Source organism: Ammospiza nelsoni, chromosome 15, assembly GCF_027579445.1.
Source record: "Ammospiza nelsoni isolate bAmmNel1 chromosome 15, bAmmNel1.pri, whole genome shotgun sequence".
Classification (NCBI taxonomy): domain Eukaryota; kingdom Metazoa; phylum Chordata; class Aves; order Passeriformes; family Passerellidae; genus Ammospiza; species Ammospiza nelsoni.
In genome coordinates this window covers 8,197,201-8,219,464 of record NC_080647.1, presented here as the reverse complement: position 1 = coordinate 8,219,464, position 22,264 = coordinate 8,197,201, and the positions used below count along the sequence as shown (strand labels likewise).

The window sequence follows — 22,264 nt, the reverse complement described above, 5'->3', positions numbered from 1 at the left end:
GCCCCTTCCAACCCAAACCATTCTTTGATTCTATGGTGTGATAAAGAAGTGGGTAGTTGCAGTGGGACAAGAATCAATAATAATATAAATCTCACACACTTAGGAACCACTAGCAAGAATTTCTTCTGAAGATAGGAGCAAGAACAAGACCCAGTAGACTGTTTCAATGGCAAAATGATTACGATTACCCTCACACTGCAACTGTGTAAAAGACAAATACAGTATTAGGAGCAGGCACAAGCCTCTCGCGGCTGGGAACACACTGATGGCAAGGAAGAAGCCATGACGAGCGCTGTGGAACCAGGAACAGGTGCGGCAGGGAGGCAGGGACCGAGGCGATGCTCGCCGATCAGGGCCTCTGTCCCTCCGACGGTGTGCTGGGAGCACCTGCGCCCGGTCACCGCCACAGCCACCGGCGAGCGAGCACGGGAACAGCCGCGGCCCCGGCCTGGCGGAGGAACACCGGCGGCCGCCTCTCCCACCGCTTCCCCGGGCCTCAGCTCCGTCCGCGCTCCCGGGCCCGAGTCCCCGTCTCTGTCCCCTCCCCGGCCGGCGCTGTCCCCGGCGCTGTCCCCACGTCCCCGCCCCGGCCGCCGTGTCTCTATCACTGTCCCCGCCCCGCCCCCGGCCGTTGGAGGTTTGAAAGGCGCGCGCCCGCCCGCCCCGCCCCGCGCGCGCGCACCACGGGGGCGGCGCCCTGCGCTCAGCCATGACAGCGGGAAGCCGCGGCCGGCCCCGGCAGCGCCCCGGAGCGCGGCTCTCGCCCGCGAGGGGCGGCCAGGGCGCTGTCATGCAGGACCCTACCCCGGAATGCGCCGAGGAGAGCCGGGCGGCGGCCTCGGCGGAGGGCAGCGAGGCCTTCTGCCTGCAGAGGGTGTTCGACATGGTGCAGCGCTCCTCGCAGCTGAGCGCGGTGCTCTCGGAGCCGCTGGACGTGACGGTGGTGGCGGTGGAGCGGTACCTGGCGCAGGCGCCGCCCGCCGCCCCCCGCCAGTACTGGTACGACCTGACGCTGGCGGACGGCGCGGGCTGGTACCGCTGCCACCTCGCGCCGCGCCTCAACGGGCTGGTGCAGCGCGCGCGCCTGCGGCCGGGCACGCGCCTCCGCCTGACGCGCTGCTCGTTCCGCTACGACGAGAGGCGCCTGAACCGCGGCTTCGTCTGCCTGGAGGGGCTGGAGCGGGACGGGGGCACCGCCACCGCCGCCGCGGGCACCCCGCCCGACGGGCACCGCCCGCACCAGCCCCTCCGCGGAGACAATAGGCACTACCTGCCGCTCTGGAACAACGAGGATCCCTATGGAGACGTGTGGGTACGGGACAGGCCCCCGGTGCAGGTGGATGTGGACGGTAAGCGCGGAGGAGGCGGCTGTAGGGGTGCGGCAGGGACGCCCTGAGGGAGGGGGCGGTGCCGTGTGTGGGGGGCGGCGGGGCTGGGGAAGGGTCGGGAGCACAGGTCCCGTGAGGGAGCTGAGGCGGCCTTTTCGCTCTCTGCAGTCTCCTGACAGCAGGGTGTAGCCAGCTGGGCTCGGGCTCTTTTCCCAGGCAACCAGCGGCAGTGCAAGGGCACATAGTCTTAAGCGAAAGCTTAGCTTGCACATAAGGAAGAGTTGTTCGCAGAAAGGGTGATTAAACATTGGAACAGTCTGCCCGGGGAGGTGATGGAGTTACCGTCCCTAGAGGTGTTGAAGGCAAGACTGGATGTGGCACTTGTTGCCATGGCCTGGCTGACAGGGTGGTGTTTGGTCATAGGTTGGACTCGATGATTTTAGGGGTGTTTCCCAAGCTGATTGATTCTGTGATTGCTTGTGCAGCTGGGCTGAGCTTCCTGATATCCTCCAGCTGTGTTTGGCCTCACTAGGAATGTGCCACCTGTGTCACAGTTCACCTGCTCCTGTGGGAAAAACCTCTTCCCTGGGAAGATGGTGAGGCACAGGTATCCCAGAGTTGTCAGCTTGTGGATACTTCACCCTTGGAAGTGTTTAGGACCAGCTTGAATGGGGCTCTGAGCAACCTGGTGTGGTGCTGCGTGTCCCTCCCACGGCAGAGGGAACGAGAACCTTTGAACCCAACCCCTTCTGTGATTCTTTGTTGCTTTGAGAGAGTTTTTTAAACTCTACAAATATTGACTGAAAGTATGTAGCTGTGGTGTTTGTGCCCAGTCTCCTGAGGTGTCAAAAACACTGGGTGCAGTGGTAGTCTTGTGTCTGGTCTGTGGGGCAGGATGCTCACACTTAGAAACTGCCACCCAAAATGTGGTCAGTGTTGGGGGGCTCAGGCCATTCCATGAAGCCTGGTGAGGAGAGAGGTATAACAGCACTTCTGCATGAGTGTGATGCCCTTGCAGGCTGACACCTGTGGTTTTTAAATAGCCCTTCTGCTCATCTGACAGTTCTTCTGTGTCATTTAAAATGTGTCTCAATTAAAAAGAAGAGCAAAACTATGCTGTGTGCAGATAATTCATAACAGAATTTTATTGGTGAATGATATCAGCAGGTGAGCCTTGTTAAATGTTAGAAACATTAATAAAATACATGTAACCTCCTGCCACTTTACTCCTGAAAACTTAGATGTTCGATCATGAATGCTCTTTCTTGGTTTTTTCTTTTCCCCTCCCCTTAACCTTAGTCTCCAAACTGACTAATCTTGGTCATCTGGAAATGACATGGAGAAGCAGAGTGCATTTCCATCCACTTCTTGTGAGAATCCTGCACAAATCTAGACTAAAGTACTATGGAAAACCAGAGAAAAAAATGGATATGCCTTATCAGGTAAAGAGGGATAAATGCATAGGTTAACACTCAGATTTCTGTAGGATATTTGAAAATAATTTTTCCTGTATAGTAAGCACATAAAGTTATTTTATAGCTATTTTATATGGAAAATGCTGCCTTTACAAAAATATTGAGCTCTCTAGAGCTGAGTTTTCAAATGCTGAGTTTTATGATCATATATTTACAAACTTTAGTGGATGAATTTCAGTTACTATAGTTCATTTGAACTTTTTGTGAAGGAAAGGATACTTTGAGGTGTTAGTAGTTTAACAGCCTAAACATTTCTGGTCTCTATGCTTTGAAAGTTGCACTTAGTATATCCTGTCAAAAAAAAAAAAAGCACTATATTTAAATTATTTCTAGGCCCTGATTCTGTCATCTGTTGATTTTCAGATAGATTATTTTATTGTAAAATTCTTAATGATTTTTCTAATACATTTAACTTGTGATATTTTTGTGTTGAACTTCTTGGAAAAGGAGACTGGAGGTTTGGTGGGTTAATTTAAAAATCTTTTTTAACTGCTTAGTTATCTGCTCAGTTTCAGATTCAGCATTTGACCAGGTTAGAAATTGGGAATTTTTTCCACTCCAGTATTCAGTACAAGTTCTGGAACATCTTCTGTATCCATTTGTAACAAGAGAAATCATTTATGAGTCAAGTACTGGTGCATTATCCAAAATAAATACCTAGCAGAATGATAATAAATATGATGACTGTAGATTGTCTCTTTTTTTCTTCAGGCTTACTTTGAAGTTGCTGATGGCTCAGGCATGATGTCAATGGTTTTGTGGAACTCTCTGTGTCCTGAATGGTATCACAGCATGAAGGTTGGCACAGTGCTGCTCCTTGCCAAGTATGCCATCAAATCCAGTTACCCGTTTAAAACACACCCCACCCCAGGGGATTCACAGATGAAGAGATTTGCTACAATTGGTTAAGTATTGCAGAAACCCATTTTGAGTCTATAAAATACAGTTGTGCAAAGTAGCCCTCCATAGAAATAAAATAGAAAGTGATCCATTGCTGAGATTAATTGATAAGGTATAAATCCTTAATTAGTACTTCTGAAAGGTGTCTGAGCTTTCAGGTTCTTGCTCTTCCTTGTTTATATTGAATCATGTCTACACAGTTTGCTGCCACAATTAGTTAAACCCTTTACTTAAAAAATAAAAAAGAATCTGATATCAGGAACAGAGATTATAAGGATAGGCCTCTAGTAATGATTTTTATCTGATTCTACTTCCTGCTTAACACACATATCACTTGTACACTGCACACATATTTTTCCAGGTCATTGAAGGACATTATCACCTCATCTGACTTTAGATTTTATACTGTCAAGGCCCAGAGTATCTGCACAGCTCCACAGAATAAAAAGTTGCACTGATGACTTCTGTGTGCTGAAAGAGCATCACTGTGGGAGTGTGCATGAAGAATATTCCTTGGCTATAAAAAAAGCATTGTCTTACTTGCCAGTTGTTTAGTGTGGCAGATACTCACAGGAGCTATGCTACAAAAATACAAGTCCTGCAATATAACGGTAATGGCCTTTTCAAACTGGATTTGATCAACTTTGGGGTTGTTTTCTCCCTTCCTTCACTCTTTCTTCTTTCCCATTTTGTGCTTTTATACTCAGAACAAAATGACAGCCAACATTCAGAAAATTCAAATAACTTCTTGTAACAATATGCACGTTGGTGAAGGGTGATGTATGTATCACTTATTGACAATGACAGTTTCCTAATGGAGTCAGGAAACAGTGCACAAAAAGAAGCTACAAAAAGTTAGCTACAGTGCACAAAAAGAAGCAATGTTTTCACTGCCAGAAGCAGTATCTTCCCTGACTGATAAATATTTGCATTTAAACCAGATCTCAATGTCTGAAGTATTTGTGATGGCTTGGCAGGAGATAGAAATGTTCAGCTGGGAATGGAAGTTTGTGAGGGAAGGTGATGACAACTACAAGCCAACCCTGAAAACAATTATAATTGCCACAAAGCCTTTCTATGCAAAGAAGAGTAGAATATGCCATGTGAGGTGACTTTCTCTATGTGCAAATATCTCTGCATTTTCATGCACTTCTGCACTTCTGATTTCTTACAAGAATTATTGGGGTAGGAATGGTAACAAAGAGATCAAAATGGCCAACACAGCCACTGGGCTGTAAAGGGTAATTGCTCTGTAATGGAAGAAACAGAAGTCACTCCATTGGAGAGCACCATGGTGCACAGATAAACTGCAGAAACTGTAAATCTTTGGTTCATAGAAAAGTATGTACAGGATCTCAGTTCTTTGCACAAAGCTGAGAATTTTTTCTTAATATGAATTCACATAATCCCATGATGCATGGATGGAGGGTATGACCAAATGTCATATAAGAACAGAGTCACAAGAAAACAGAATATCCAGAAAAAAATTCTAGAGCATATGTAAGATGGATTTTTTGCAACTTCCATTGCATGAGGTTTTTTTTGTTTGTTTTTTTTTTTTTTTTTGTTCAGATGAAGTGAAATTATTACTTTGCTAAGTATCTCTGTGTATGCCCATGTGGGCCAATATTTCAGGTTTCAATTACACTAAATCACAAAAGTAACAATTACTTTTTCCTTCATTTATTTTAAATTTGTAATGCCATCAAATCCCAACTTTCCAGTCTGTCCTTAGAACCACTCAACTGCAAATATTGTACAGTGTATCTGGAGAGTTATCAATTCCCTTATTTAATACTTATCAAAGTATTAAAAGGTTTCCAAATGGAGAGTTCTGCAAGGTGCTGTGCTTCAGGCACATCCCTCGACTGCTGTGCAGGCAGCTCTGCATTGCTGGCCCCTGTTTGTAGCTGCAGCATTGTGGGACTTGCTGAGAGGTGCCATTTCACAGCCTCAAACCTTTGGAACTTAGTACCAATGCCTTGAGTTCCCCTGCCAGGCAGTGTGCATATTTCAGATTCACACAGCAGTGGATTTGTGTGGCACTGATGACAGCCTTTGTGTAATCCTGACCTGAGTGTATGACTTTCATTTAATCTCAAAATAATGAAACAATTGAGAAATAGTTTTGATGCATGGGAAAGTTTTGTTTCAGGAATTTTCGTGGCAATGCTGTCCTAAACATCCATATGCAAAACCACCATAGTTCTCTGAATGCATTTCTAGAAAGCAGAAGCCTAGAGAGCATCCCTAAGTAGAGGCTCTGACTTGAAGTAGAACACCTTCCAAATGTTGCACTGCCAGGGTGAGGCACTAGATATAATTACATAAACAGTTGTATGTGTTATTTATATCTACTTAATTTCTTCCCTGGGTGCATTTTTTGAATAATCCCTTACTCAAACCCAAGAAACCTAATCAGAATCTGTCTTTTATATACCAGCAAGATTTGTCCTGTTATGAGTACTGCCTTGTGTATTCTAGAAGCTGAAGCCACTATTCCTGTATTTTTTAATCTGGTTGAAGAACACCTTGCTTGCCCCAGTGCTCCACCATGTTTGTAATTTAGCATCAAAACAGTCTGAGAAATAAATTAAAATGTTCAGGTGCTATAGAATAGGCATGGGAAGACCTTTTGTTTTCCTCCATGGCCATGGTGTGTATTTCTATCCTATTGAACTGGCATCAAATATGGAAATTCTCATGCACCAGTTATTTTACTTCATTGTCTGCACATCAGTTTCAGACCTCACTGGCATTTGACAACACAGCTAGTGTAAAAAGTACTTTGTGTCTAATCAGAGTGGTTGGATTAGTTCCTGTTAAAATACTGCCTGGATTCTACCAGTTGGCTCTCGTAGGCAGTTAGAGAGTTTAACATTACTCACATGATAAAATTGCTTTGTTGTACCTGAATTCTTTTTTTATTTTGATGAAAACCTGAACTCAGAGAAATTGATGAATGATTTCACAAAGTCAGAATATTTAAGAAACTTTACCCCAGTTTCTTTATGGGTTTTGATACTTTTGTTATATTATTATTATTATAACAGTGTTGATGATGATAATTTGTATTCATGCCATAAATGTTACTTTTCTTTCTTTGTCAGAAATTTGCCTCAATGTTCGGGATCCTCCTACTGAAATAAGTATTATTCCAGAAGAAATGGTTAAGCCAGAGTGGGGATTACCTGAAGTTAAATATAGGTTTATCACAAGGTAAATAGAATTTTATTGGTTATCAAGCTGGAATTTAAATTACACTACCTTACAGTGAATGTTAATTGGAAATGCTTTTTGCAGAGGTTCTGAGAAAGCTTACCCAGCTTTCTTCTATTTTGCTTTTAGGTCAGAGCTGGATGACTTGCCGCACAATCATTCCTGTGATGTTATTGGTCTTGTGACATTTGTAGGAAGAGCTGAGCGAACCAGAAAAAGAGGTTTTTCTATAAATATGACTTTCAGAACTTATCAAATAGTTTCTAAATTTCTAAGTAAATGCTTATACATTTTTCTTAATGTTTGTTTGTCTAGAACACAGTGAAGACTTCTGGCTGTATCGTTGGGCACATGCCATTGATGGGACCTCAGAACAACCGTTCATACTGGAATTGTTTGCAACTTCTCAGCCAGATGTGTTTGAGCATATTCATCCAAGTATTCATCTCTCTATAATACTAATAATTATTCTTAATGTTTTTCTAGTTCATTGTGAATTTCTAATTCTGAGATTAGTTGCCACTGAATAAAAAAATGTCACAATTTATCTCATCTCCTCAAGCAGAAGATAGTGGATCAGTGAGCTAAGACTAATAAATTTTAAACTAGGGAATCCTTAATGAAGGATTTTAGAAGAGCTTTAAATATTTCTTCTTTCCTTCTTTCTCTTCTCCTCCAAGCACTCATTCTTTTTTGAACACTGGTTGGTGTTGATATGCATTTTTTTATCATTTGATGCAGCACCAGCTGCACAATCCTGCTTAGATTATGGCTGCATTCATCTTGAGTGTTCTGGGGAAGTGGGAAGAAATGACATTCCAGTGTTTAACTGAGATACTAACCAAAGAGTAAGTTTGAGCTCTGTTTAGAAATTTTGCAGTGGCATGCCATAATTTCTCATTATTTTATACTTTTTATCCTTAAGAAACACAGCTATCTAATACCAATATTTGTGATATTTGTTTCAATGATATCCTACCTGATGAAGTATCTCATGTTTCAGTTGTAATATCTATGCTGAAATTAAATTCCAGATTTAATTACATGTCCATATGGTAATTTATAATGGAGACTCAAAACCTTTGTGAAACATTTGTAGGGTCAAGAACTAAATTGCCTTGTTTAGAGGACTTAATAAAATTAATCCAGTGTGTGCCAATCTTGCTATTCTAAAATCAATGAACTGTCAGGAAAAAAAATGAAGTTTTTTTTTTCTCCAGTGACATACTTGGTGTGCACACAGATGAGAGTGATGACTGAGAATCCTTCCAGGACAGTTTATCTTACAACTTCAAATGAAAGTCAAATATTCATTAAAGGTAATTTAACTGCTTCTAGTTTGATGTAGTTCTCATGTTGTTTCTTTGGAAAGGGTATTTTCATTTTACAGCACAATAAATCAGTACAGACTATGAGGTAATAAGGAAACATCACTGCAGAAGACAAGAAGGCAAATGGCATTCTTGTAAGGCATTAAAATGGATTTATCTCTAAAAAGTATTTCTAGGTTAAGACATGTTTACTAATTCTTTCAGGCTGTTAATATTTTGATAGGGTAGCAATTGTGGTTACCACTTACTTAAAATATTAAAAAACACTTGCAGCTTTCCTATTCTAGGATTTTTTTGCTAGTTGTTTTGGTTTTTTCTGTTATTTAACGTTTGACATTCAGTGTCAAATGCAAGTGTAGTCAAGGAATTCAAGGTACTCATTTTATGAAACACTCTTGACAAAAGACATCTTTTGTATTCTCAAGATTTTCTTAATTTGCTTTTTCTAGGTAGTGTTCAGGGGAGTTTCAAAATGAGAACAAATGTCAGCTGCCTGCTTTGGTTTTGATATCTGATTATTTTTGTCTTAAAAGGGTGGCACAAGGGCCAGCCATACACCAAGGATGCCAAAGTGAAAAACTTCATTCAGTGGATGGAATCTCAAAGTGAAGCTGATCAAATAAAGAAAACTGTCATCGGTGGCTATTACCCTTTTCCACGACCTCCTGATAGCTTTTTGAAATATTGTAAAAACAATGAAGGTATCACGTATTAAATATCTTTAGATTTGTGGCCTTTCCAGTCAGTCTTACTCAAAGAAAACTTCCTTTTGTGACTAAATGTTTCATAGGCTAAATCCTCACCTCGCAGAAAATATTGCACCACTAGCTGCAGGAGAATTGTAGAAGCTGAGGGGAGCTACACATATACCCAGAAGTTTTACTCTGAATATTCTGCCACATCAAAATTAAGAATAGTTATTCTGAAGGCTACATTGAACTGGCAATTTCTCCTGAAACAGAAATGCACAAAAAAGATTTATTGTTTTAATTTTTTTCCATGTGATGTGGATAACAAAAAAGTTTAGAATTCTTTAAAAGCGTAAGTTTGAATCAATTTAATATTTAGTAAATCTTCTCTTTAGTCTTGTGTTCAGAGATTTTGGTATTATATGACTCTAGAACTTGATTGTGGAAATTTATTTTTTGCAGTTGAATCAGTTTTGAAACCCATAGGTGAAATAGGGAAAGAGATTGAAGACCTGCACTACAGAGAACACAAGCGAATTGCTGTTCAGGGCATAATCAGTGCCATAAGATACATCAGCTGTAGCAATGCAGCTGAGGAAACCCCAGGAGGGGACCTGGTCCAGGTATGGTGTGTGACAGATAATGCCAAAGCAGCTGTGATTGTCATTAGAATGGAGAATTTTGCATATGAGTTCAGAATCTCATTACATTGTCTCTTAATCTGATTTTTGAGAGCAAAATTTTAAAAAGTGATGATTCAGTGCTTCTCTGAATGTGTTTTGGCAGTCCTCTGTAAAACTTGTAACTGTTTCAAAGTTACTAGTTTGACTGATCACCTCGTGTAAATTGGAGTGTGGGAGAGGCAACTGCTGCAACATGCTCATTTGTCACCTTCTAGACAGAATTTACCTTATTAATGTGATTAGAATATCATTTCTGCTAGATGTAAGCTGACTGTCAGAAATTTGCAAGTTTTTGAGTTGGAAGAGGTAGCTTTGAGTGCATTGAAATTCTTAAACAATTAACTGTTGTTGCAGAAAGATACCTCTCAGTCTCTTGGAAGTTCTTCTGTGTCCAAAGAAGACTGTGTTGACAAGGGAAAACACAAAGAAATTCAGTCTTTTCTGGGGCCACCCTGCACTCCTGGAGAACATCAGCACCAAGTTCCACTGTCAAAAAGGAGTTCAGTCAAGAGAAGGACACCACGCAGATTCAGAAGAGAAGCAGAACAGTAAGCTCTCTTCATTAATATGTGGTGAATCTTCTAAAAACTGCTTTCAGAAATTAAGCCAGAGGCCAGGCTGTAGAAAATAATAAGAGCGCTTTAAAAGCAAAAATAATTTAATCTTTGAAATGTAATTATGAACTTTTCCTGGCATCAGGTGATGACAGTTACACTGTTCATGCTAATGAAGGATTAATTAAAGTAGGTTTGTGGTGCTCTCTTCTGATTAATATTTATACTGTTTTCTTATTAAGCTCACAGATTTGAGATATAAGTAGTTAATACTTGAACCAAATGTAGTTTAGTGACATAGCTGTGGAACAAACAACAGTTACAGTGATGTGAGGAAGTCAGACATCTTGGCTGAAAATGCAGAATCAGGTATACCTGTTCCTTAATTTCAAACACACCTTATTTTTGATTTCTGGGCAATGGGGTAGTGCATGTAGCTGTAACTTGCTGTCAGAAAGAAAAGTAGATGGTGGTCATGTGCTAATCTAAGGGCTCAAAATAACTTTTAATTTGTTTGATACAGCTGTGTTAAATTCTGGAGTAAAGTAACTGCTTGTATAAGACTGCTCTTTGTTGCAACACTTGTGTAAAATCTAGTACAGCCATACTCATTTTTGGGAGCCTGGTGTACACATTGACAGATGGAAAGTTTCAAAAGTCAGGCCAGTCACATCTGGTTTTTTTGCAGTGGATTTCTCATACTATAAAGGGTATATTTTTCTTCTTTACTTTTCACATTCATAAGTCATAATGTGTGAAGAGAGTGGATATTTAGTATATTTTGAGGGGAAATGAAATAAAATATAATTAGCATTGAATGAACATTTAGTATTATGAAAACCTTGGTAAACAGAAGTTCTGTCTTGGCAGTGTTATAGCAAATTTAGTGGATTCTTTTCCATATGAAAACTTCCAGCGTTTGAGTGTCTTAGTTTAGTTCTGCCTGAAAGAAAAAAATCAAAGTTCTTTGCTTTGTGAATTTCCATTTAAATAGATACTGAAAAGTAATGGTGAATTTCCTACTTTAAGGGGAGGTACTTCTGTTACTCCTGTATCATCTCACCCCTATTTTACACGGACTGTAAGAAGAAAACTTGGGTAAGTCATGTGAAATTAATTGTGTTGAATAATTGCAATAATCAAACAAAAATACTCCAAGTAAAAGTTTTACAGATCAGGAATCTCTAAGGAAGCAAAATGAAAGAACAGATCAGAGTAGAGTTTCATGTTTTCTATTCACTCATCTGCACTCACTCTAAATATATCTGAAAAATAATTTTGGGCATATTATTAAAGATCTTCTATTGCTACTACTTCTACTAAGGGAATATATAATAACAGAGCTTCATCATGGTAATTAATGGACTTTATGGTGGTGGCTGAGCTGTACATTTTTCTTGATGCTACAGAGGTGTAAGTATAGTTGTCCTTGGGAAGCCACTCCCCTGCTCCTTTCACTCCCCAGCATTCAGGTGTTACACAACTCAGCTTGGATCCAGAGAAGGTGGGCTTTTTCTGAAGTCCACATAGGAGTTTCAAACCCAGAGCCCTGTCAAGTCTGGAACCTACTGAAATAATTACAAAAGTGAAATTATTAAGAAAACTGAGTGAGTGCTTTTATTTGTTAACCAGGGGCTAGAAGCTGCTTTCCTATGAGCATTTTAAGGGCCATAAATTCTTGTCACTTGTTCCAGACAGAACATGAGCAACTTGAATGTTGGAACTCCTTGGTGTCAGTAATTTAGGATGTTTGTGTATTTTGGCAGTGATCTGGATTTATGTCATGACTACATATATGGCTTATTGCCTTTTTGGTTTACTTTTAGCATCTCTTCCTTTTCCCTTTCTTCCTTTCCTAAACCCAAGAATTACAGTGCTAGGAATAGGGCAACAAAGTTTTTGACCATTCTGCAGTGTTGCTCCCCTACCAGCATGCCTGTTTTCTTGAAGCTAATTTGCAACAGCTTTTTCTGTGGGATAAATGAGGCTCTTTTGAACCCATGTGTTGTTTCCTTGTCCTTTTGGTAGAAACTGCATTTTCTAGGAGAAGTTATTACCTAGCTTTGCAGCTGGTTCATTAAAAACATCACCTGGCTTTAGGTTCTGCAGGTGGTGCAGGACTTTGCAGGGACTTGTGATACAAATCCATCCAAAAATCAGGAGATCTTCCTTGACTGTAAGGAATCTTGTTTTCTTTTGCTTGCTGAGAAATGTTCCTCTTTTTGCAGGGTGGGGGGAGGATGGGAAGAATGTCTTCTCCCCATTTCTTATAGGTGAAGCCAGAAGTTAAGGCATGTTTACTTTGTTCTCTGCTTTTCTCAATCTGCTACTTTCCTCGCTACCTGTGTGTCCACTCTATGCCATTAGTGCTAGAACCCCAGCTAAAGGAGGAGAAAGGCTGTGTTGGATTATGGAAAGCTGTTTCACTCTATATAATTAAAAGGTAACTCATGTATTTCTGTAACTACCTATAGAATTGTGCTGAATTCTCCAAATTGCCAAAGAAAAAGTTAGCTGACATACTTTAAAATTGCATTGATTTCTGTTCCTTAGATGTAGCAGAATGTCAGCTCTCACTGAAATACTTTAATATATTGATGAAATAACAATAGTAGTTTTAACAAACTTTACATATTTCAGAGAAAATTCTGAGTTGGAAGGGGCCCACAAGGATCATTGAATCCAATCATAGATATTTAAGTACATATTCTAACTTAAACTATTCTGCATCAAGTTTTTTGTATGTTATTTTCAGCATGCAGTTTCATTTTTGGGTTTTTAAGCAGTAAGAGCTTATTTGGAGTTTTTTTATTGACAGCTACAGTTCCTGCATTTCTGAGGTAACTTACCTGATTTTTAAGGGTTTCAGAAACAAAGCAAATGGGTAATGTAGTATTATTGTTGATATTTATATCCTTGCTAGTAAAGATCTTCCACATAATGGTACTTCTAAGAATTTAATGTACTCCAAAGTAATTTAATTTATAGAGAATGAAGTGATGGTGAATGAGGAAAGATCAGGAATTTCAGACAGGATTATTTTTATGTGGAAGTGAAAAAAGCTCAGTAGTTTTCTTAGAATTTTAATCTTTGTAAATTTAGTGTGTTACCATAGAATTGCTGCACTACATGCCCCATCTCCATACTGCATGAAATGAACTTGTTTGCATGCTTCTGTCCTTGTAGTTTCACTTCTGTATTTTTTTGTCACGTAGACCCTTTTATATTTTTTCCTTCCTGTGGATGTGACAACAAGGGAATGGGGACTCTGTAATTTAGGGAAATTCATCTTGAGGTTTGTATGATGGAAAGTTTCACAGCGTGTGATGTTTCCTTCACAACCCTTTTTCACATAAATCAGAACTTGTCAGGGAGAAATTAGTAGATACTAAAAATCAATTTGTGTGACTTGTCAGTTCTCATAGAAGGCTTTTTGGTCTCTCTGTTACTTGCTGTGGTAGATGTGTTTATCACAATGGTGTCAAAACAGTTCATTTCAAGCCAGTCTATAAAAAAGTTTTACCAGTTTTATCAGTGAGTGAGATGTTTTCTTGTATTGCTTTGAGGCACTTTACTTCCTTGCATTGTTTGGGCATAGCTGTGAGTCATAAGTTGTTTTTTTTTCTGAATTCCATTTATCACATTTAGTCCCAGTGCTTGGGAAATAGGTGTGAAGCATGGGATGTGCTTATTTTCCCAATGGTTTCTGAAAATACTGACCTGCCATATATTTTGATTGATGTTATTTTTGATGACAATGCTTTAAAATAAAAAGACTGACAAATTGAGTATCAATGTATCTGAAAATAGTGAAGAAAGGATTTTTTTCAAGTGGACATCTGTGAAAAGGAGGATGTGCAGAGTGCAGGCTGGAAACAGCAAATCTGGCAGGGCACAAGTTCTCCTAAAGCTGGCATGGGTAAAATAGGCTGTGGATGTTTTGGTGTACAACAGCAGGAGCACATTGCAGTAAGTGGAAGGATTTGGTGGCCTCAGGTGCATTGCAGACGTGGTGGTTCACTCACAAAGAAGCACCTGGATGAATTAAAGACAAGTAGTTTCCCTTACAAGCCTAGCTCAGGTCAGGCTGTCCACACATCCAGCACAAAGCAGGCCTGGAGGAATTATGTGTTGGGCAGGTAGGAATTATCCCAGCTGCAGATCTGTGAAAGAAGTGGGGAATAATCATGACAAGTTTTCTTTGTATTTTCCTGAGGATCTGCTTGCTTTAAATCAGAGCCTATTCACTTCCAAATCTGGACAATTTTAAAAGGAAAGAACCCATGATATCCACTTTCCACAATATCTACTTGCCAGCAGTAGGACTTGGTTTAATCCTCAGCTTTAATGAGGAGAGAAGTTGTTGTGTATCTAACTTGACATGTTGGTTTCTGAGCAAGCCTTTCTTAACACTGTGCTGGGGTTTCATTTTATGTTTGACAGGTCCAAATCTCAAAAGTGAAAATTAATTTTGTGGGCAGTAATTTCACAGCTTGTACTGCTTAAGTGAGGATTGTTTTGTGCCTAGATTTGGACATTACAAGGAGGTCACTTCAGAGGTGATAAATCCATGATGGGAGTGTATTTCTTAAAATATACTTTCATACTCAAAACCCATAGTGCATTTCCTTTTATCTTTTCACTAGATACTATTTTAGGTATTTTCCCTTTGTTAGGAAATGTTACCATGAAAATTTCAAGATGCACCCTAGTATGAAATAGAAAAAATATTTTTAAAACCTGCAAATCCTTATGAAATTTAATATCAATAAAATATGCTGTAAATAGCATGTTCATCTTTGATTCCTTTTTTACTGTCTGTATCTTGCCATTATTATTAACTACTTGATGATCAGGAATTTTAATGGTGCCTTAACAGTCTTACCTGTTTCAGTTGTTTGTGATGCAAGATAATCAAGATAGTCCTTTCCCTAAGTTTTTTCAGACATTTTTCAGTGGGTTTTATTCTAATAAGAGGAGAAAGAAGAAAGGACTACATGGGCCTAAGAGCTTATTTTACCATGTTTGCTTGCAGAGTGCCTCTTATGTTTTTCTCCTGCATAATATCCTAGGTAATTTATTGATAAAGAATAGTTTCTTACCATTAATTCAAAACTTTATGATTAAAAAAAGCTCTAACAAATACTTAGTTTGCTTCATTGAACTGATCATTACAACTGGACAGTATGTCCACAGGAAAATAGAGATTTGGCATTTCTGTCGTTTTGGATTCCGGAGTGGGGGCATGGCTCCGTTCGTGCTGTTTCTGGGTGCTGGAGGGGATGGCAGGGCAGGGCAGCCGCATGCTGAGCACGGGGTTTGCCATCGAGTCACTGTCGGTCACCTGTCGGTCACCTGTGTTTGGCCGTGTCACACGTGGTGTTTCCGCCCGGTGCCGGTAGAGGGCAGCAGACACCGCTGCCAGTGTCGAACCCTTCCCGTCTGTTTCCCAAAGCCAGGAATCAGCCAGTCCTGAGCTCTGCTGAGCTGATTTACTGAGCACAAGTAAATTGTGTTTACTTGTTGTGTCCAGCTGCTGTGTACAACTGTCACAATGAATATATGTATACATATACACACTATAATTTTCTTTTTATAGCTTAGATGAATATCAGCATGGACATTCTGTGCAAGATAAAAATGGACAGGCTGTGTCAGACAGTTTGCAGTATTGCACAGGTATGTTGCTAATAGTTATTAACCTTAGGAGGCTTTTATTATATATTAACCTTAGGAGGCTTAAGACTACTTTTCTTCAAGTCCAAACCAGGCAACAAAGATATCCTTATAACCTTTGTTAAGATAGTTCCTCTGTACATCTGGTTTGCATCAGCCTCTGGGGAACCACTGTAGCAATATATTATGAATGTCATTTTACTCAATGTTCCCTGCTGCCTTCTAAGGGATGGCTGAAAGGACAGCATTGGATTGTTTCCCATTATGGGCAATAAATTCTCAGTATATCTTTATAGAAGTTTTAAGTTAGGTTAGTATCTCAGAAGCACTTTATAGCATAAGACCTCACATTTTCTCATAGCTCTTTTCATTTCTGCCATGTGTTCGTAATTGAAATGTTCTAATGAAAATTGTTTCTTATTTAACAGAGGAGTGATACAATTATATAAGCAACTAAAAGTTTTCTGTGCTTATAATAGATCAAGAAGGAGTCAATAATATAGCTGAAACTGAAGAGCCTGGGAGAACTTGTGGTTCCTGGCAGAGTGACCTGTGGGCACAAGTGAAAGACAAGTTAATGAATTATTTTCATCACAGCAAAATTTTCCCAGAAAGTATCCCACGTAAATTTGATTATGTGCACAAAGACTTACTTATGCAACAGTACAACCTTCATGCAGCAGTGCACCAGCCAATAGAAGCCAGAATAGATAAAAACATCAATGAATTTAAAAGTGCTATTGGCCTTGGATATTATGAAGTGACAGTTCTGGGTAAGTAGCTTGCAGTGTAAAAAAGGTTAAGCAAGAGCAATGTAAGTTCATCAGAAATTGAATGGATTTCTCTAAGGGAATCAATTGATTCTGAGTATTTCCTGAGGTTTGAAAAATTATTGACATTTTAGATTTTTGTTAGAGTCCCCATTTAGGGTAAATTTTATTCTCATTAAACATACTTTTCAATGAAATGCCTGAATATCTTATTTGTAGGAACGCTTTTTGTATAATTTCAGTTTTTGGCATAGTCTTACGAGTGTTATTTGAAGAATGTGTTTAGTCCTTAAACTATTGATTATTTCAGTTAGGAATAGGTCCTGATGTAATCAGGCAAATTAATAAATTGCACTTGCCAGCTGACTTTCTGCTGGAGAGGTGTTTATGAGAAACAAGTCAGTGTTCTTAAAGACAACTATAAATGCTTCTTTTCAACATTATTCTCATTGAGTTGATTTTTTCAGTGCCTTCTTTCCATGGCAGAAAATTTTAGCCATACTCATTAACTGCTCCATGCTGCTTCTGGTTAACATGAAGTGCCAGTTGATTGTTTTTTATTTATCAAAATATAAATATGCAAGTTGATGTGTATCTGTTTGCTAGCTTTATTGGGGGTTATTAAGTTTGATTTTGTTTTCCCTTTAAAAAGGGACAGAAATTGCCTTGATTAACAGTGCTCATGTTAAGTTCCCATAATTTAAAGATTTTCATTATTTGCTAAGGGACATTTGCAGAGAATATTTGAAGTCATTGGAATCCTGAGACTGACTATACAATATTGAAGATGAAAGTAACACTGTATTGCACACTTTATAAAGTTAATTTCTCTGCATTTGCAGATAAAGTTAAAAGGAGGATGAAATGGCTTCCAAGGTTTAATGTTTTCTGAACTATCAGCATTGTTAGCCTTAAACCACAGTATTTCATAACATCCTATCAATTTGAATGTGCTTGTGCATAATCCTATGTAGAGACATATTTTTAGACATTATTAACTAATGGACAAAAGATGTAACTAAAAATCAGTTCAGTGGTTTGTTTAAAAAAAAAGAGAAGTGGTGCACAGAGTTGCTGATGGGCTGAATATGAAGTTTTCTGCTGACATAAAATATTTTTCTTCAATAGGTATAAACCATGATATAGCAATAGATGTTGCTTTTCTTCCACTGTTTTGCCCTGACAATCCCCACTTGTTTCAACTGGAAGACATTCAGAATGGTACATTATTGTCTTGTATGAGTTGTATCTCTGCATGCCAGCAGAAGGCCACCAGCAGTGGGAGGCTTGGTGACACGTTTCCTCTTTCAGGTGAGGCTGCCTTTCACTGATGTTACTCATTTATCATTTCTTGGTTTATCTGACAGTGCAAGAGTTAATCCTCTGTAGAAATCTCTGGTGTAGATCAGACACTGTTCACCTCTTCAGTGAAAGAGATGTGAATTCTATTTCACCACCTTTAGTAAATTGCTGTAATACTGAACTTTCAAGGCAGTTTTTGCTGGAGCTGTTCTCATCCTCTGAAAACAGTATTTTAATATCCAAACTACAAACTCATATTTAATTCTGATTCTGTCATTTTTAGTGATGGAATTTATGAATAAAATTTTTCACTGAAAGAAGGTTGAACATTACTGTATGGAGAACACTTTCAATTCTGTACATCTTTTTTATTTTGGACAGAGTATACAGCAAATACCTTTTAAAACCACCTTTCTTAACTTCTAGATGAAATTGTAAAAGCAGCGAAGGAGCTGGATGGCAAACATGTTATCTGCATCTTGGACATGTGTCACTTGGGTGATGACAAGGTGGAAGTGTTTCTGAACCAAATCTACAAGACAGTGGAACCAGGTGTGCTGGACCCAGTATAATTTAATAACTTAATTGTCAAATGTATGTTGTTCAAAAGGAGGGAAATAAAATTGCTGTAACTTGAATGCACCCTCTATACATTGCACTTTTCTAGAACTAGTAGACACAAATATAAAATCATGATTCTTAGGGCAGTTGTAATGGTCATCCATGTAACTGGGGATGACAATCGTTGCCTTTATTTTTCAGTCTTGAAATGGATTAGACAATGTCTTGCTTGCTGATGTTCAAGAAGAATGACTAGGCAGTACAGTGAGCTGATCATTTGGCAGGATACCAAGGACTCAAAGTGATTGTCAGCTGTCTTTCTTGGCCTGTGCACAAACATACCAAGGAAATGTACATATCTGGGTGAGAACTGAGAAGAGAGGCAAGCTTTCCTAATATTTAAGGCAGTGTTTGCAAAAGAATTAACAGGCTGTGATAAGAATTTTGGCTGGAAATTAGAATAATTTTGAGGATTAGAATTTTGATGTTCTGTGATGTTTTTTAGTGAAAGCTACCAGAGGCAGCCTAACTGCTCTTTAGGCTTGAAGCTTTCTGTGAAAGAGACTAAATACCATGGTGCCTTTAGTACCATGATCCAGGAAACCACTTTCAGTTCTTTTCACCTGAGCAAGGTCAGGTGCTCTTTTTATATGTCTGCTTTTGTACACAGAGTATTAGGTAGTGAGTATAGCATCCAAACTTTTTTGACATATTTTATTCATTAATATGAGTATCGAAATATTTTTAAAGAAATTTTTTATTGGAACTTGCTTTGAGCTTTGCAAGAGAAAGCTGCCTTTAAGAAGTGCTAATTATGGCAGGATATACAGTTTGCCACATCATTTCTAAGTGTGTTCTGAGAACATTAAGTTCTGCCAATATGAGAAGCTGCTACTTCCACAAAAGCAAAGGACTGGAAAATTCTGCCAACTTTTTGCCTGAGGAGCAACTGGCTCCTGCTGGTCCAGAATCAAGTAGCACATTTTTACCTGTGTTAAACAGCCTCAAATCACTTGAGGAAGTGGATTCTTACAAACTTATTTTCAAGCAGGAGCTCTTTGCAATTTGACTACTTGTCCATTTGAAATGCTGCTTTCAATTCAATTCTTTGAGAAGAAAGAATTACGGAGACTTGCCAGGTAAATTGTATCATTATTGACCAAAGCCCACAGAGTTAATTTATAGGAACAGATAAATTCTTAGGTACATTTTAGCAGCCTGTTGGTAATTGGAGATTACCTCTTTCAAGTAGTAGTTGTCACTTGTCTGCCCTGGGGGCAGTGGACTTTGTCCCCCAGTACTTAAAGTCTGTACCCTATCTTCAGTTAATGGTAATTTGACAGAGAACTGTAATTCATTTTGTTACATACAAGTTCACAGACAACTTCAGATAAAAAATCATTAAATTAATAAAACTATTGTGTCTTTCTAGTGTAGTTTACAGTTTAAAAATATATTAAGAAGAATAGTTTAACTTAAATTGCACTGTAACTAAAAGAAAATGAAATGTGACTGTATTGTATCTGTCTATTTAATATGAATCAGAAGTATTAGTTCTGGAGCAATGTTTGTCAAGTCATGCCTTTCAGAGTACCCACAGAAGGCAAAATGAAAAGGAACCAACCCAAGAAGAGCAGGGTGTTGCTTGCAGTATTATTTGTGTCATTGTGCTGCTTATGGGTATGTGAAGGTGAGAGGCCATTGCTCTGGACTGAGTGACACAGTGCTTCATGTTCCAAACTGAGCCATGCTGACTGTGCCAGCCAATGTTTTTTATTTACATATACTTCAGATGGAAGTCTAATTTTAATGAAACTCTTCTTTATTAAGGCAATTTTAAAGGAATTGTGTTTGTCATCACAAATGTGGCTGAATTGTCACAGAGCCACATCAGTGAGATGGTCCAGCCACCTTCCTTCACCCCATGCCACAGAAATGGAGCCAAAGGCTGTTTGTGGCATTGCACTGCTTAGCACCCTTTAAACATAAAGCATTAATATTTCATTCTATATGTTGGGATTTCCTAACTCTAAAGGAAATATCTGAATTGTTTGGAATATAGATAATGTTTTTAAACATTAAAGGATGTGATTTTACTTAAGTGTTTGAAATTTTTCATGGCAAAGGAGAGGTACTTACTCTCACAGATTGGGGGGCCAGTGTTGAAAGCACAGGATTTGTGTGCAGCTGGTGAATATCCAATGCCTGTAGTAGACTTGGAATTTTACTACTTTGGATCATTCTGTAGAGTCACCATCCTACTAAATAACACTGGACTTAACATGTGGAGTTCAGTGGCTGAAGTGCTGCTGTGTTATTGTGATTCTGCCACTCTGCCTGTCTCCCTCCTCCTCTGACAGTGCCAATCCAGCACTGTCAGACTGGAGCAAGGGTTCTCTGCAAAGAAACCACTTGCTGTTTTACTTCTTTCAGTGTTTATTAACACAAGTGTAAAAACAAATTGATTTTTGGTGTTGAGTCTGTCAAAATGACAGTTTTGCCATGTTAAGCAAAGATACAGAGTCATTACTCCTGCAAAATGGCAAAGGGATCACCTTTATTGCTGCTGTGTATTGCTACTGCTAGGGGTAAAATAAGATCAGAACATGTTTCTTTACTGTGGAAGGTGAACCCAACCAAAGAACTTTACTCTAAAACCTTACATGTGCATGTTTCTTGTGTTTCAGCGTTAATGTCAAAGAAGGGAGGAAGGTAGAGCATATGTAGGTAGTGGTACTTTTGAATGTATAAAAGTTCCTAAGTCATAAATCATGAAAATAATACTAATTTTGAATTAATGTGATATAGAAGTTGTGCAACATTGAAAAGAAGAGAATATAAATAAACAAATTTATATATGTAAACATCTTGGATTTTTTTTCTTTCCATTTCTTTCCTTTTTACTTCTTGTAAGTTGTTTTGATTTTCCCAGAATCTTCTCCACAGTCATGTTTACTCTTTTCAAGAAACTTTAAAGGAGAAGTAGATATGATCAGAGTGCAAACAAGATTCTGGTGAGAGGAGGACAGAAAAAAAGGTGACTTTACTTGGTCAGTTGGTGGAGGAGTTTTTGAATTAAGGAGAAAACAGCAGTGAGGCTCTCTAGTAGAGTTTTTTTACAAGTTTGACAGATCACCAAGAGCACTCTGTCTTGGCATCACTCAGAAGAAGAAAACATGGCAGGGGATGCCCTGACAACTCTTCCAGCCCTACCCAGTCTTAATTAAATAGATTATCAATATAATTTTTTCATATAGGCCATAAACAAAATTACTGTTACACACCTAATAAAATGTCCCAGTGATCCCAAGGATTTAGAAACAGGATTTTTATTCCAAACCAAGCTCAAACACAGTCCTTGAAATCCCACATACAGAAAGGCAAATGCCATTCTCTCTCTGCCTGGTGTGTTGCTAGCATTTCTACCTTTTATACCTCCTAGCTAAAAAAGTCACAAGGTGTTGTATGCAAGACAAGTGTGTTGAAGTCAGCTGTGGAAAAATGTCAACGAATTGCTCAGCCTTATTAGCTATCCATGTAGGCAAAGTTGTCTACAGCTGAATATTCTACAACATGACAGGGTGTGATATTAAAACTAAATAGCCATAGCTTGAGTAGCTTTCCCTGTAGCTGATTTTGACATTTGGAGGACCAGGCAGTTTCACATCTTTTAGGAGTACCTTGCTGGCATTTTAGAAGTTTCCACACTGACATTTTGTGTGACAAAAGGAAACTAGTGAGAGGCTAAAAGGCTTTGAAGTACAGAGGGGAGAAAG

The 22,264-nt window shown here is 39.2% G+C and overlaps 1 protein-coding gene across 1 annotated transcript; it reads left to right on the top strand.

The window, feature by feature from the left end:
• Positions 1-709: 709 nt before the first annotated feature.
• Positions 710-21,314, top strand: RADX (RPA1 related single stranded DNA binding protein, X-linked). Its single transcript, XM_059483261.1, has 15 exons — positions 710-1,349; positions 2,628-2,770; positions 3,515-3,707; positions 6,814-6,922; positions 7,052-7,143; positions 7,238-7,360; positions 8,143-8,241; positions 8,787-8,954; positions 9,405-9,565; positions 9,980-10,173; positions 11,209-11,277; positions 15,779-15,858; positions 16,335-16,628; positions 17,754-17,936; positions 18,354-21,314. Exons 1-15 carry the CDS (start codon positions 710-712, stop codon positions 18,497-18,499), a joined length of 2,694 nt encoding a protein of 897 aa, XP_059339244.1. The 3' UTR covers positions 18,500-21,314.
• Positions 21,315-22,264: the final 950 nt, after the last annotated feature.